Source organism: Armigeres subalbatus, chromosome 2 (genome assembly GCF_024139115.2).
Source record: "Armigeres subalbatus isolate Guangzhou_Male chromosome 2, GZ_Asu_2, whole genome shotgun sequence".
Classification (NCBI taxonomy): Eukaryota; Metazoa; Arthropoda; class Insecta; order Diptera; family Culicidae; genus Armigeres; species Armigeres subalbatus.
In genome coordinates, this window is record NC_085140.1 from 226,346,009 (window position 1) to 226,362,916 (window position 16,908).

At 42.6% G+C, this 16,908-nt stretch overlaps 1 protein-coding gene across 2 annotated transcripts in view; it reads left to right on the forward strand.

The window, feature by feature from the left end:
- LOC134211789 (myosin light chain kinase, smooth muscle-like) overlaps nt 1-16,908 on the forward strand; it is a 66,896-nt gene that overhangs the window by 8,465 nt on the left and 41,523 nt on the right. For both annotated transcript variants that reach the window (XM_062689012.1, XM_062689011.1), the window contains exons 4-5: nt 8,037-8,336; nt 8,387-8,658. In XM_062689012.1, coding sequence (XP_062544996.1) covers nt 8,037-8,336; nt 8,387-8,658 — 572 coding nt within the window. The remainder of the gene's footprint in view (nt 1-8,036; nt 8,337-8,386; nt 8,659-16,908) is intronic.

Here is a 16,908-nt window from a genome sequence, read left to right on the forward strand (position 1 = left end):
ATAGTACTAACTAACTATACTAACTTCAAATGAGGCGTGCACATTCAAATTACATCCAAATTAGCTGAAAATTTAGTAAGTCTATTAAAATGGTAAATACAATCGTTTGAGCATAGGGGAGCAAAAAAAGTCAAAATTTGAATCACTCTAATGCTCAGCTATGGGAAATCTCACTCACTCACACGAACCACGCAGATTTAAAATCCCTATCCATCAGCGAACACACGATTGCAAAATGAATGCTACTCAACCCAACAGCGAACCAACAAACGATTCATACCTACTGAGTGCCTCCCCAGCAGGAATAAGTGAAACCAAAGATAGTGCGAAAAGAAATCGAGAGATGAGGATAAACCGGTGTGTAGTGAGTGCAGCAGAAAATACTGAGCTGGACTCAGAAGATTGATTCAATTTAGACTCAATGATTCCTTTTGCGGGCTGAATCTTTCTGCCGAATCCTCACTCACCACTCAATCGCGATTTCATTCGTTTACGAACCGAATGTAAACAAATACTCGGCTATGCATCATTTGCTATCTGTGGGAAAGATTCGGTGATGAATTTTGTCTGTTTGTTCTCGGCACGATTCGTTACTAACTGAAGCCAAACGGTAGACAATCGAAATCGAAAGTATTGGAAGGGCTCGTGTACGTTTGTCTAATTTGCGATTGTGTGTAGAGGTGAGTGAAAGATTAACGCTAAATGAACCGTTTTTTCCCATAATGCTAACTCTAACACTCCACTGCCATACCTCGAGGTGTTTAGCGATAACTGACTGGGCCTACAGATACTACGCTAAGACACTCATACCTCAGCATGTATAGTCTATACACAAACTTCCGTCATACCTCGGGGTGATCATAGCGGTTACCCGCTACCACACTCCTTCCTCAGCACAGGCCAATTACTCTTCTGGCAAAGAAGACCACTTGTGGCTCACTGTGGGTGTGTGGATTCAACCCACTACTACCCTGCCGCCGAAGCAGCTTCTCCAAATGTCACTCGCCCCATGTGAGTCTTATTTGGGTGTTCACCCTAACACTCTACTGGGATGCCTCGAATTGTCAATAGCGGTATGTAGGGACTAATCAACGATACTACGCAAACGACACTTCATCGGGATGCACAGTCCACACTCAAACTTCTGCGGTGCTTCGAGGTTTCTTCCATCTAATGTGGGATGCACATGGCGAATGGTACGTGGAGGAGGCGAATGAATCACGAGTTATATCAGCTGGAGGACAGAAAAAGTCACTTCAACTATAATCAAACAGTTGACATCCAACACACAATCAAATCGCCAGTCCTTTATAAATTTTAACGTACGCATGTGCATGGACAGCAGCAAGCGTCGACACTCGGTGTCAACATTGTTATGTGCGGTGTCACAATGGATCTTCAGCTTGGCACATTGATATGCAATTTGAAATCTCAAAAAAATAATATCGAGGCAAATCTGCATACAGACACCTGAAATTATCACTCCGGGAGTGGGGTTGGCGCGGAAGGCAGAAGGCCAGCCCGCCGGACCCACTAAACCCACCCAATCAACAGAAGGTTACTTGAGTTACCCTCTCTACTAATACCCTGGTTCCTCCCAGCATTACTTCTGGGGGATAGGCAGTACTTAATGTACTCGCTCATTCACGTTCACACTGGTACTTGGATGCTCACCACTGACATACCATGTGAGTCTAACTTGGGTGCTCACCCTTTACGCACCATGTGAGACTAACTGCTCACCCTACCACCTGATTCACGCTCTAGCACACAAATCTGAGCCTTATTTAGGTGCTCACTCTAGCACACCCTGCCACTCCTCCTGACACACGCTCTGACACACCATGTGGGACTTACTTAGGTTCTCACTTCTGACATGCCATGCGAGTCTGACTTGGGTGCTCGCCCTTAACATGCCACGCGAGGCTGACTTGGATGGTCACTCTACTCACCTCTGCCATGCCTCGAGGTGTCAATAGCGATAGGTACCAACAGTTCTACGCTACGACCGTCCTACCTCGGCATATGCGGTCACTCTTCTGCCATGCCTCGTGGTGGCGACTGCGGTTGCCACCCGCTGCGACACTCTTACCTCGACATGTGCAAACCTCTCATTCACTTCCCTGCGCTCAGCCTGTTTTCGCTCCAACTAACCAATCACAAGTTAGTCATGCTTGTCGACTGCTGCTCGGTGCGCCAGATTCTCTGCAAGCTGCAGGCAATCTATCTGAGTGGTTGCAGTCGAAACTGCGTTCCACTTCTCCACCGCTTGGCACATCCTCTGGATAAGGGTATCCGGGGTTGTGTCCCGACCGCAAACGTCTAGCATTGCTCTTCTTTCGACGTCGAAATGAGGACATACGAACAGTATGTGCTCTGCAGTTTCGTCAACACCTGGGCAGTCGGGGCAGACGGGGCTCTCCGCGTGCCCAAACCTGTGGAGGTACTGCCGGAAGCAGCCATGGCCTGATATGTTAGGTATCAGCCGGTGGGTCCACCTACCTTTAGAAGAGTTATCCCACTCGCGCTGCCATCTGGCAACCGAGGTCACCCTGATGTGTTCGCGGGCTGCTCTGGTGCCACGTAGCTCGAAACACTCCTCGTCTTCCCGGATGACCAGCCCGACTGACATCATGCTCGCAATCACGCAAGCTGCATCGTGTGATATCGTGCGGTAGGCAGATATCACTCTGAGACACATTAAGCTGTACGTGCTCTCCAGCTTACGCAGGTAACTGGTTACCCCCAGAGCTCTCGCTCAGGACGGGCCGCCGTACTTAAGAATAGATACGGCAACGCCTGCCAGTAGCCTACGTCTACTGGCACACACCTTGGAAAAGTTTGACAGCATGCTGCGAGATATTCGTGCCTACATTGTCGAGCGTCTGATCAAAACAAGCACGAGTCAGTGACGAAGCTGCCTACCGAGTGTCGATGATGATAGTGATAGTAAAACCGAAAATTTCCGTCCTTGGTTGGGAGAACCATCCATCGTTCACACCGCGAAAATCGGTAGACTGCGATGGGCCGGGCACGTAGCCAGAATGTCGAACAGTAATCCGATGAAAATGGTTCTCGACAACGATTCGACGGGAACAAAAAGGCGAGGTGCACAGCGAGCAAAGTGGATCGATCCAGTGGAGGCCGATTTGCGGGCCCTCCGCAGACTGCGTAATTGGCGACGTGTAGCCACGGACCGTGCTGAATGGAGAAGACTTCTATGCACTGCACTGGCCACTCCGGCCTTAGTCTGGTAATAAATAAATAAATCAAATGATGGAGTATCAAAAACAAAATACAACGACCCCATCGATCGCATGGTTTTATCATTTTTCAATTGTTACAACAACTACGAAATCAAACTGGTAATTCCGGGCAAGGCCGGGTACATACAGCTAGTACATAAATAAATGGGAACATGTATAGGGTAAAACGACCTATTATGGAGGGGTTAAGCGCCGTGTCAAAACAAAATGTATTACAAAAATTCTTCAAAAATGACCTGTTGGTCGATTTCCACATTGTAGTAGTTGAATAGGATGCTCGTTAACTATAGTTTCGTCACAGATAACAGATATTTAGGCTAGAACAAATTTTATCGAAAATCTTGTGTAAACTTTTGAATTGATATACGTTGGCCCACTACTGCCATCTACTCAACTGATTGCGGCAGTACATACGAACGCAGCGGATTAACAACCGTCGAACGCAGCCAATGTATTTGACAGCTGCATTCGTGCTGCGTTTTCAATAACAATGATCCTTGCGCCATCTCCAATCGATTGCCAAACGCGGTCCCAATTTAAAATACATTTGAATTAACGGTTGCGGATGTTTACACACGTATCGGATGCCAGCCTCAATATCTGTTATCTGTGGTTTCGTGTAAATTACGTCCATTGTGCTGAACTTATGTTGTTTTGTTTTTATCACAATAAAAACAAACTACCGCAATAATAGGACGCAGTTGTCTATCGTTGCTATATTTTTTTAAGGTCAGTCCTATTGTTGCGGTATTGCATGTAATTCTTATGGAGAGCGATACCGCAACAATAGGACCTTAGCACTACCGCAATAATAGGCTCAAAGGATTCAAATTTTTAACGAAAAATGCTGATTTTTCATCATTTTGAACGGAATTTTGTCAAACAAAAGCTGTTCTAGTCGTTAATCCGAAAAGTTTAAGCGTATCCACAATTTGTTCCAATGGTATTATATCCCGAATGGACTACTTTAACACTACCGCAACATTAGGGCATACCACAACGATAGGACGTTTTACCCTATATTTTCACTGGTTCTATGACACTAACCCGAATGTCACTGCCCCGAATGTCACTACCCCGAACGCCAGTACCCCGAAAGGTCACTGGGTTAGGGACAAAAGGTCGAAAGGACAAAAGGTCGAAAAACAAAATGTCGAAAGATAAAAGGTCGAAGGGACAAAAGGTCGAAAAGGACAAAAGGTCGAAAGGACAAAACGTCGAATGAGACAAAAAGTCGAAAGAAACAAAAAAACAAGAAGGCGAAAGGGACAAAAGGTCGAAATAGACAAGAAACTGAAACGGAGAGAATCAATCTCGCATCAGAGTTGGCCTAGACAGTTGGCAAAAACTCTGCTTTTTTTATTTTTCACAATGTTTAACAATTAAATAAAATTCATTCAGTGAGTACAACTAATAGATGGATGTTTTAGTTTTCTAAATGTCACTTCGAGTTGTCAAAATGGCGCATGCACCGGCGTGTTTTACGCGCAGAAATATTTTAAATACACGCGTTTGCGTGGCTGAGGCGTGCAATGTTTTAACAGATTTGAATGACATTTAGAAAACCTAGATATCCATCTATTATTTGCACTCATTGAATGAATTTTATTTATTTGTTAAAAATAGTGAAACATAAAAGGAAATTTTTTGCCAACTGTATAGAACAAATTCGTCTCGATCTATACAAGTTTTATTAATTTCCAATCTACAATTCTCGCTTAACTTTTCAAAAGGTCCTAAGTAACATTTTTTTCATGAATTAATTTGAATAGCGCAATCAACAGAACAACATGAAAGCTATTGATTGCAGTATTCAAATTAATTCATGAAAAAAATGTTACTTAGGTCCTTTTGAAAAGTTAAGCGAGAATTCAACAATCTCAACAATCTATTTTATCTCTAACAGAACTATCTAGATATTCATAAAATTGTTTCACAGTAATTAATCCTTTTTTGAAAATCGCTCGTTCTTTAATTTTTATTAATGAGATAAGTGTGTTATTTCTGCTTGAAGTTAAATGCATTTCACAAATTCCTTTGGAATACACAAAACTTGTTATCAACTTGCTCTTGATCGACCTTTTATCACTTTCGACCTTTTGTCCTTTTCGACCTATTGTCCTTTTCGACTTTTTGTCCTTTTCGACCTTTTGTCCCATTCGACCTTCTGTGCCTTTCGACCTTTTGTCCTTTCGACCTTCTGTCCCTTTCGACGTTTTGTCTTTTCGACCTTTTGTCCTTTCGACCTTTTGTCTTTCGACCTTTTGTCTTTCGACCTTTTGTCCTTTCGACCTTTTGTCATAGATTCAAGGTCACTACCCAGAAAGGCCATTAGCCCGAAAATCATATAAATATATTACACAATAATTTTAATTATTTTGCATATGCTAACAATTATCCTAATATTTAAGCCGGGAGCGCTCGGGATAATACGAAATAGCGAATGCCAGACACGCTAAAAATGAACTACTCAAAATTGAGTCGAATCCGACTCATTTTCATTAAAAACGGGACAACTCAAAATTTGAGTAAAAGATACCACTTCAATAAAATGATGATTTCGCGAAAGTTAAGCTTGGCCTTCCATCAATTTTTAATACGACAGATGCGAATCAAGTTTATCTATCTATCTAAGTGCATTTTACGACAAACAGACTCCTAGTTTAAGTGCAATCGTCATTTTATTGAAGTAGTATCTTTTACTCAAATTTTGAGTTGTCCCGTTTTTAATGAAAATGAGTCGGATTCGACTCAATTTTGAGTAGTTCATTTTTAGCGTGGAGACCTTACCAGAGATGGTGTTCATCAGGAGGGTGAAACCCCTGACATCTGCGGTACAATGGCACTCTACCCAACATAGTTTTTTGCATTTCGGTTTTTGGTACCCGAAATCTGGGTGGTATACCCTAATTCAGCTGCTCATTTTGGGTGATGGGCTCGTACGTAGTTAGTGCTAATTACCGGCAATTACCTTTTCCTAACGAAAACTGGCGATTTGTTGAGATTTATTGAGCCTTTTGTGTTTGTATAGTTACTTTATGTCGTAAAACAGTACGATATATAGTCGATACTTCCGAAGTTTTGTTATCACGAATTTAACGAAACAAAAACATTATGCGCCATATATTGAATGAATGATGGGTGGGGCCCTCCTTAGCCGTGCGGTAAGACGCGCGGCTACAAAGCAAGACCATGCTGAGGGTGGCTGGGTTCGATTCCCGGTGCCGGCCTAGACAATTTTCGGATTGGAAATTGTCTCAACTTCCCTGGGCATAAAAGTATCATCGTGCTAGCCTCATGATATACGAATGCAAAAGTGGTAACCTGACTTAGAAACCTCGCAGTTAATAACTGTAGAAGTGCTTAATGAACACTAAGCTGCGAGGCGGCTCCGTACCAGTGTGGGGATGTAATGCCAATAAGAAGAAGAAGAAGAAGATGGGTAGGCGAATCAGCCTCCTCTTCAGTCCGTTGGTGTTCATAAAGAGACCAGCGGAGAGAATGAAAGCAAATCTGGCTTCACGACCTTCACGAGAAATTTGTGCAAACGTGATGTGACTTTCAGTATAAGTAATTATTTCTTTTTCTTTAATGCATGTCCTGTCTATAGAACGGATATAGATATCTTTAATAACAAATAATGTTTATATAATAAATACAATACACGCACTTACCCGAGACAAGGCGAGAGAGATTATTTTTCAGATTATGCACTTGCCCGGAATAAGATGAGAGAGTAAATGTCACCTTCCTGTAAAGCGCGCACTTGCCCGGAAAAATGCGAAAGAGTGAATGCCTCCTTCTTTTAAAGCACGCATTTGCCCGGAATAAGATGGAAGAGTAAATCAATTATTTTAAAGCATGGCATTTGGGATGAGGCGAAAAAGTAAATGTTTCCTTCTTTAAAACAGTGCGGTAGCCCGGAATTTGATTGGTCAGTAAATGACTCATACTTCAATTATTTTGAATATGTTATTTTTGACTGATTAGTTTCTATTTTCAACTTCATTATAGAAACGCAATCTAATAAAGTAATAAAGTGAGCGAGAAAGTGAGTGCATGTTTTTTTTTAAATTTTTTGACAAATTCGGGGTAGTGACCATTTGGTGTAACGGGTTATTCGGGGCAATAGCCTCTCGGGGTACTGGCGTTCGGGTTAGTGACATTCGGGGTAGTGTCATAGCATGATTTTCACTTTCTCTTCAACTTCTATGGCTCTATATTCCAACTGGAACTTGCCCTGCTTTTCTACTTAGTACTCTATCAGCGTTTCCTCAGTTGAAAGCAAATCTATGTTCGCCATTGCATGAGTTTGTATCTTGTGTGGCAAGTACAATGGATACACTATGTCCAGGGAATCAAGAACATTTCCCACCGGCACTCCTACACCTTTTCTCGTAAGGCTAACTGGAGTCCCGTTAGCCCCTTCACTTTCCTATACCAGTGTAAACCTCGACGCTGCGGAGGTATAAAACGTTACTTATAATATAAGAAAACGAATTTAATAATTTTCCTGGGAAAGTATTCGCTGAAAATTTAATGTGAATTTAAAATATGCAAAATAAAAAACACCCTACATTATTAAAACATAAAAATTTAAAAATTATGAGAAAAATTATGTGAGCTCTTTTAGTGGAATGTCTTCAACTGTCTAAGAAGGGTTTTACTATGTACTTCCCATTTAATTCCACTACGTTTGTCGAAACAAATGAAAAGTACTATACTCGTCTTAGACTGTTGAAAAATTATGATACATTTATTTATTTTCAGATGATAACAAATACGGATGGACTACACATTCTCTACATTCATGATGTAACTTTTGATCATAGTGGGGAGATACAATGTATAGCAACTGTTCCCAACTATAATCTGACCACCACAGTATCCAGTATTTTAGCCATCACACCTCCTCTATGCAATGGACGAACAATTGAAAAGCTAAAAAAAAAGCAACAACCATATTTTACGAACATGTTAGAAAATTGCAGAGTTTTCACAGGAAGTACGCTGGTACTCGATGTAAAATTCAGTGGATATCCTGAACCTCAAGTTATTTGGATGCGAACGGTAGTACATTGTTATATATAGGAATTCAAAGTAAACGCAGTCTTTTTTAGGGTCGCCCTATTGAGGACACCAATGCATCAATTGCTACTACGCCTGGACAATCAGTTCTTACTATTAATGGTATTAATGCAAACCAAAGTGGAAAATATGCTGCTTTCATAATTAACAATTATGGCAGTGAAACTATGTCCGCTTCTGTAGGCGTCGAAGGTCCTCCAGATCCGCCTAGTGGAAAACCAAACGTTGTACTGGATTCTCAAGGAGTTATTGTGAATTGGTGTGGACCTCCATATGATGGTGGATGTATGATTTCTGGTTTTTTGTAAGTATTCATTATTACTTAATCACAAAAAAATGCTAAGTCGATCATCCGTCATATATATTTTCATGTTCTTTTTCGAGGCAGGGAAAAGGGAAATTTTAATTCATTAATGATACCTAACTGATTCTACCCGACCCATTAAAACCAAAACCATTTACACTAGTCCTGTTCGCCATACCTCAGGAAGTGATAGCTAACTTCTGAAAAAAGTTCTGAAAAAATTATATAAACGAATGCAAATGACATTTTACAACACTGGTCCTGATCCCCTGATCCGCAATAAAACAATACTTCAGGGGGGCTATCGAGAATGGCTGCCTCTTATGCTATCGCACGAGGCAATTTAACAACACGTGATATTTTGGCTATAGCATCACTCGTCGTTAGCGACCTGCGACGATCTATCGGCCGCTGTCGCTAACTCACTCAGAAATTGAGCGGACAAAGCGAAACATATACCGTGCACGCACCATACTTTGCGCAGTTAAAGAAATGCAACATTTAATCAACTCGTACAACTTACAGAAAGCAGCTATCCGCCTGAAGCAGTTTCCATGCTGTAGTATTATTATCATATTGTTGTTTGAGAATTAAATTTGGTACAAAAATTGGAAATACACCCAGGTTTTTTTTACACGGTTTGGTTTTAGTCGTTTAAGACCTTCAGCGTCAATGAAACAATAAGTTAACCTCACGAAAAAATTCACAAAAAATCAAAGAAAATTCAGGTGGTGAAGTTTGGGTTAACCGAGAAATTAATGAATTCCAACCGTGTAAAAAAAAAAACCTGGGTGTAACTAATAAATTGATCTTCAAAGGAGACCCCTTATTATATATTATATACTTTGCGCACTTAACTTGGAAAATTTGTAACACGGAGCAAGCGTCTATCATACATTTTTTCATCCAAATTTTTTACATACTTAGTATGTTGTCTCGTCTGTTGGTATATGTACAGCCTCATTTATGTACATTGACCACAGCTAATAAAAGTTCTTTTTTGCGCAAACCCTTTTCTGATGAGGTATATCAACCTGTTGAAAATCTTATATATAAAAATGAAATGGTCTGTGTTCGTATCCGCATAACTCGAAAACGGCTGGATGGATTTTTTCATTTCTTCAGCAGAAACATTCGTTATAGTTTCCGACGGGTTTATATGATATTTCCTAATGCGAAAATTACGAGTAAAGTTAAGCAAACCGTGAAAAACTAAAATTAAGATTCGTATGGAAATATTGCATGGGCAGTTCAAAACGCGCATTTTCGCCTACTATGCAGGACAACGTCTGCCGGGTCGACTAGTATCAAATAAATACAAGTTGTGCGCAAAATTAGGTACACTGTGTTGAAAAATGATTCCTAACATTGCGCATAATATATTTTAACGAAAAATATAAATAACAAACCAAATTCTCTTGAGATGACTTTAATAATATTATAGTTATTGTATCCATGTGTAATCGTTGTCACCGAATGTAAAAATTTACAAAAAAATACAGTTTTTCGGGTAGACCGTCACTAGCCATTTGTGCTAAGAACACGCCATTTTAATTATTTTCACTGTTTTCAGTACAAATTTCAACTAATAAAATGGAAAATGTGTCATTTGGCAGCAGCAAAATGAATGCACTGGTATAATAACATGTATATTGTGCTGAACAGTTGTAATTATATTTTGAATTTCAATTTAAATGCATTCTATAACAAAAATAACCGCAAAATGCACTCCTTAGCCGAGCGGTAAGATGCGCGGCTTTAAAGCAAAACCATGCTGAGGGTGGCTGGGTTCGATTCCCGGTGCCGGTTCTAGGCAAGTTTCGGATTGGAAATTGTCTCGACTTCCCTGGGCATAAAAGTATCATCGTGTTAGCCTCATGATTACTATGAGTCAACCCCATGAAAAAAAAATCACAAAAAATCAAAGAAAATTCAGGTGGTAGTTAAAAAGTTGTGAAAGATCAGGTTAACTGGGAAATTAAAGAATACTAACCGTGTAAAAAAATATTGGTTGTATCTAGCAGACCCGACGAACTTCCTTTCTCCTTAAATTAATTTATTCTCTGATTAGTTCTCGAGTTATGTTCGGAGCCCTCCTTTCCAAAGGGGAAGGGGTCTCGAATGACCCCAAAAACCTCTGGATATAAATTTTTACGCCGATCGGTTCAGTAGTTTCTGAGTCTATAAGGGTCAGACAGACAGAAATTCATTTTTATGTATATAGATATATTCGTTTAGTGTCAAGTCTTTTGTTGGACTATAGTTTAACAGTTTTATGGAAAGTGTGTTTCGCATACGAAACAATGCTGAAAAATATTTTACCTTGCCATACGCCACCAAAATAAATTTTTATCATCAAATCGAGTGACAATAAAGTAGAACCAAATTATTCCTCCTACAAAGTCATGATATCCACATTAAAATGTACACGATGCTCAAAAACGACCCTGACCCATCTTACCCCGTGACCCATCTTGCCCCGCCTAACCCCGCCTAACTACTTAGGGAATTAACTTTGATTGTTGTACTTAATATTAGGCTATATTTCGACTGCATGGAGGAGAGTGCGTGTCACATTTGCCCAAAAAGCGAATAAGAAGGATAAATCATCTCCAAAATCCTTCAGACCAATTATATTATCATCCATTATATTAAACATAATGAAAACTAATAGATGAGCATATAATATCAATTTATAAACTATCAGCTTGCATATTAGGAGGGAAAAGATTGAATGTTTCTGAGGGGTGTTTGAATGATTTTGCTTTACGATCTCCACACTGCCGGTGACCGACGACCCATGTTCAACCCCCCATTGTCACCCCCGATGGCGGTATGCATTGCTGGGTGGATTAGCGAAATGTTATCAAAAAGAGAAATATCAGCTAATCTTGGAAGCTCATCAATTAGTGTGAGTGCATTCAAAGGGTGTCCTTTATTGTGGTCTTTAATCGTTGACGATCTTCTCAAACAACTGGAAGCTCAAGGCTGTGAAATATTTGGTTTCGCGGATAATATAGTTATATCGGTAATACTATGTTCGCACTACGCTCTGAATAACATGTTATTCAAATTATCGAAAAAAGAAGCTCATCAAAATAGCCGAATAACATGTTACAAGGCCCTAATGCGAACATAGTATAAAAGGGAAATATGACTGTGTTATTAATGTTATATATTAACCTTGGGAAAAAATGAAAAAAACAATGTTTTTTAAATAACTCCGGAACGCAATGCCGATTGGGAAAATTTTCAATAGCGAAAAATTTAGAAGAAAATTGGATAAGGCTAAAAACAAAAAAGTGTGTCTCACATTTTTTTTGTACACAAACATACATACATACATACATACACTCATACAGACATCGTGCTGCAAAATCACAGTGCAGGTAACGCAGCTAAACCTGAACCACTGTGATGCAGCCCAGCAACTGGTGTGTCAGATAGTCAGACAGACGTCATTGCCAAAATCAACGGGGTCTTCTTCTGCAGCTGCTATGCGTCTCCTCGATGGTCGATCGAGCAGTTCGGTCGAATGCTAGATTGTTTGACGGCTAACTTGTTGGGACGTAGGCCGGTGGTGATAGCGGGGGACTTCAACGCTTGGGCCGTGGAATGGAGAAGCCGATCCACGAATCAACAGGGGCAGATCCTGCTGGAATCACTGGCCATGTTGAATGTGGACTTGGCTAATGTCGGTACCAAAAGTACCTACAGCTGGAACGGGGCCGAGTCGATTATCGACGTTACGTTCTGGAGCCCTGGCCAAACGAGTAGTTCAAACTGGAGGGTAGATGATGGCTACACTCACAGCGACCACCTGGCGGCTCGCTACAGTATCGACTATACGATCAGCATTCAGCGGACGGAAGAAGGGGCGAGGCCTAGCCCTCGTATGTGGAAGACATCATACTTCGACGACGAGGTGTTTAAGGAAGCGTTTCGCCACGAGCACAATACTCTCGGTCTGAGCGGCGAGCAGCTGGTAACAGTACTCTCGCGTGCATGCGATGCCACCATGCCTAGGAAAGTCCACCCTAGGAATGGGAGGCCACCGGTTTACTGGTGGACTCAAGCAGTTGCGAACCTGCGCCGCGCCTGCCTACGGGCAAGGAGGCGGATGCAGCGAGTACGCACAGAAGAGGAGCGTGTTGAACGACGGCTGGCGTTCGTGGCTGCTAGAGCCGCTCTGAAGACTGAGATAAGATCAAGCAAAAAAGCCTGCTTCGAGGGCCTGTGTCAAAGTGCCAACGCGAATCCATGGGGTGACGCCTATAGGGGCGTAATGGCCAAGACACGTGGGGCGATGGCCCCTACAGAGCGGTCTCCAGAGATGCTGGAGAGGATCATCGCGGGGCTCTTCCCACGTCACGACCCAAGTCCCTGGCCTCCCTTTGTGGAACTGCCAGGGGCCAGGGTGGCCGACGAGGGAAGAGCAACTGTGGCGGAACTTGCGGGGATTGCACAGTCCCTTAGTGTAGGTAAGGCGCCAGAACCGGATGGTATTCCAAACCTTGCCATCAAAGCGGCCATTGCCGAGGCTCCCGAGATGTTCAGATCTGCCATGCAGAGATGCCTGGACGAGGGAGTCTTCCCTGAAGCATGGAAAAGACAGCTTGGTCCTATTGCCAAAGGCGGGAAAACCACCGGGGGATCCGTCGGCATATAGACCAATATGCCTGCTTGATATGGCGGGGAAGGTGTTCGAGAAGATCATCCTCAACAGGTTGTTGATACGCACGGAGGGTGCGGATGGTCTATCGAGTGACCAGTTTGGCTTCCGAAAGGGTAAGTCGACCGTAGACGCTATCTTGTCGGTTACCAAATCCGCGGAGATAGCTATCCAGCGTAAGAGGAGAGGAGTTCGCTATTGTGCAGTAGTGACTCTCGACGTTAGGAATGCTTTCAATAGTGCCAGTTGGGCAGCTATTGCAGATGCGCTTCTGCGTCTTGGAATTCCCGAGTACCTGTACAAGATTCTCGGAAGCTACTTCCAGAATCGAGTACTGGTATACGACACGGAGGCGGGTCGGAAGTGCGTTGGCATAACCTCCGGGGTTCCGCAATGTTCCATACTGGGTCCGGTGTTATGGAACGTCATGTACGACGGTGTCTTGAGGTTGAAGTTCCCGATGGGCGTGGTAATCGTCGGCTTCGCTGACGATATTACGCTGGAGGTCTACGGCGAATCGATCGAAGAGGTGGAGTTGACTGCAGCCCACTCGATCGCAATTGTGGAGGAGTGGATGAGTTCCAGGAAGTTAGAACTGGCCACCACAAGACTGAGGTGGTTGTTGTTAACAACCGAAAGTCGGAGCAACAAGCGGTGATAAAGGCAGGCAACTGCACGGTCACCTCTGAACGCTCCATCAAACTCTTGGGGGTAATGATCGACGATAAGCTCACCTTTGGTAGCCACGTCAATTACGCCTGCAAGCGTGCCTCCACACCTATAGTGGCATTGTCCCGGATGATGTCCAATAGCTCTGCGGTTTATGCCAGCAAGCGCAAGCTTCTGGCTAGCGTTGCTCTGTCCATACTGAGGTATGGGGGGCCAGCTTGGGGCACGGCCCAGCGTATTAACTGCTACAGAACGAAGTGAGAAAGTACGTATAGGCTCATGTGCCTAAGAGTTGCGAGCGCGTACCGTACCGTACCGTGCACTTTGCGTCATCACCGGTATGATGCCTATTGACATCGTTATCGGTGAAGACATAGAGTGCTTCGAAATGCGCGGCACGAGAGGCATCCGTCAGATTGGCCTCAATGGTCAAATGGCAGCGTGTGTGGGACAGTTCCACTAAGGGTAGATGGACACATAGGTTGATACCGGAGATAGGTACGTGGGTCAAGAGGCGCCATGGGAAAATCACTTTCCACCTGACCCAAGTCCTTACAGGCCATGGTTGCTTCAGACAGTACCTACACCGGTTCGGACACTCGGCCTCGCCCTAGTGTCCGGTGTGCGTAGGTTTAGAGGAAACGGCGGAACACGTGTTGTTCGTGTGCCCACGTTTTCGCGCAATGCGTGACCACATGCTTGCCACATGTGGTCTGGACACTACCGGTCAACCTAGTCCGGAGGATATGTAAAGATGAAGTTGGCTGGAACGCCGTTTTATCGGCTATCGTCCAAATCGTCTCGGAGCTACACAGAAGGTGGCGCGTGGACTCGAGGAATGGCTAGTTCAGGCGCAAATAAGAGGTGGTCCAAGGGTTCGGAGTCGGCTTCATGGGTCATACCGGTGCCCTGTGGTCGAACTCGATCCTTTTATCGAACAAGTGGCCGCGTGAAGAACAACATGGTATCGTCGCTTTCGCGGCGTCGGTCAACCGGGCGGGTTCCGAGCCCGAGGACGGAAAAGGGTCCTCGTCAAGGCTGGGGCAGGCGTAGGCACCGCGTCGGCAAGTCCCTCTGTGTGCTGGCGAATAGGCCCTATCGCAGAGAGGTCAATTTGGGGTGCACGCGGCATCATCATTCTTGATACCAGTCGTGCAGAGGGAAGCAGGCGCGAAGTCGACCCTTCTCACCTTCCGAGGACATAGGGCGTGGTAAGGCCACCTGGAAAGCCGGCAATGCGCTGACACGATACCATGGTGTTCTTCTAAAAAAGCGAGTCACGATGTTCGATGCTGCAAGGACACGCAGCTAACCTCGAGGGTGCGTTATGCACTGGCCCCCCTTTGAAGCATTACTTTCTGGTTGTACCGAAGGGACGATGGGCTTGGCGGTAATGGAAACGGTTTAGCGGGTCGGGGATGCAGTCCTGCCTCCCTCGTTGGAGGTGGCCCCTAACCCCGCACTTCCTGGAAAACCCAGGATGTCTGTTGAGCAGATTCCCCCTCCATTGCCGAGGAAGAAAAAAAAACGAAACACTCATACAGACACCACCTCAATTCGTCGAGCTGAGTCGATTGGTATATAACACTATGGGTTTCCGAGCCTTCTATCAAAAATTCGGTTTTTGAGTGAACCTATAGCTTTTAAGTAAACTTAGTATACGCGAAAGGCAAAAATGATTCAATGGATTTTTAGGGTGATTGTAAAACCCAGAATGCCATACGCTGCATTAATAAAAAACAGATTAATCCACCTACAGTGAGATTTTGACCCTTCCTTTGTCGAAAGGAAATATTGTCAGACTCCAGTATTTTAAACGAGATAAAAGTACTCAACTTCCCACGGCGATTGAAAGTATAAAGCGACAAATTAATTGCCTACCAAAAGGCGTATTTCATGGGTTGTGTAATAACTATTATAACATGGTTAGTAACTATCGTAACGCTGGTAGCATATGCATATACTCGTATTTTCCAGGGACATCGATGTTAATTATTCCAGAAATAACTAAATTAGTCATTTATCTAAATCGGCCATTGATCTGAACGGAACTCAATAGCGTTCAATAATGACATATGTTTCGCCTTATGGATGCCTAATTTTGTAATACTAATCTTGTTTAATACCTTAAAAATGAGTGAGATTTTTATGTTAGTAAATTTCAGAATTTGCACACATACGCAAACATACTTGCATATAAGTGGTCTATTAGTGTCTCAAAACATGCTCACATTTGGTATCTAGCTTCCACTGAAGAAGTTTTTGAAATTCCTTAAAAAAAAATTTTTCTTCTTTTCTTTTTTTTCTGAACAGATAGTTTGGTACATGCTTCTGTATGTTCCTCAATTAAAATCAATTGTTTCTTTGAAACAGATCAGAAAAATAAGTAAATTTCCATATCATATCATTTGTAATAATTATATTTTCAATATTAAAGTAAATTTGTTATTTGTTATATTTGTTAAATTATAGACACTTCCGAAGAAAGGTTCAAAAACGAAAAAAAATTGTTCGGAAATGTATGATTTTTTTCTCATTTGTTTGAGCAACTGAATGTGTACAAGCACTTTGAAGATCAGTTCTGAAGCACTGCTTGCTGTTTCCCAACTGGAAGTGTCTCAGGCATTGAGTTTTGCCTAAAACTATTGGATTGTATCGAAGAAATCATAAGAATCGGCGCAAATTTACAAAATTTTGATGTTTTCTCATAGTTCAGAGCTTCTCGAACAAATGACTCATTTCATATTTTATATTAGATGTTTACATGATTTTGAATATGTCTAGACTTAGGTTTTTTCTTTAGGATCAACTAATTAACACAACTGTTAGGTTTGAATATCAAAGAACAAGAGACAGTGTGCCTCGAACGTTTATTCATATGGACCTGATAATCTCTCACATACAGTTTC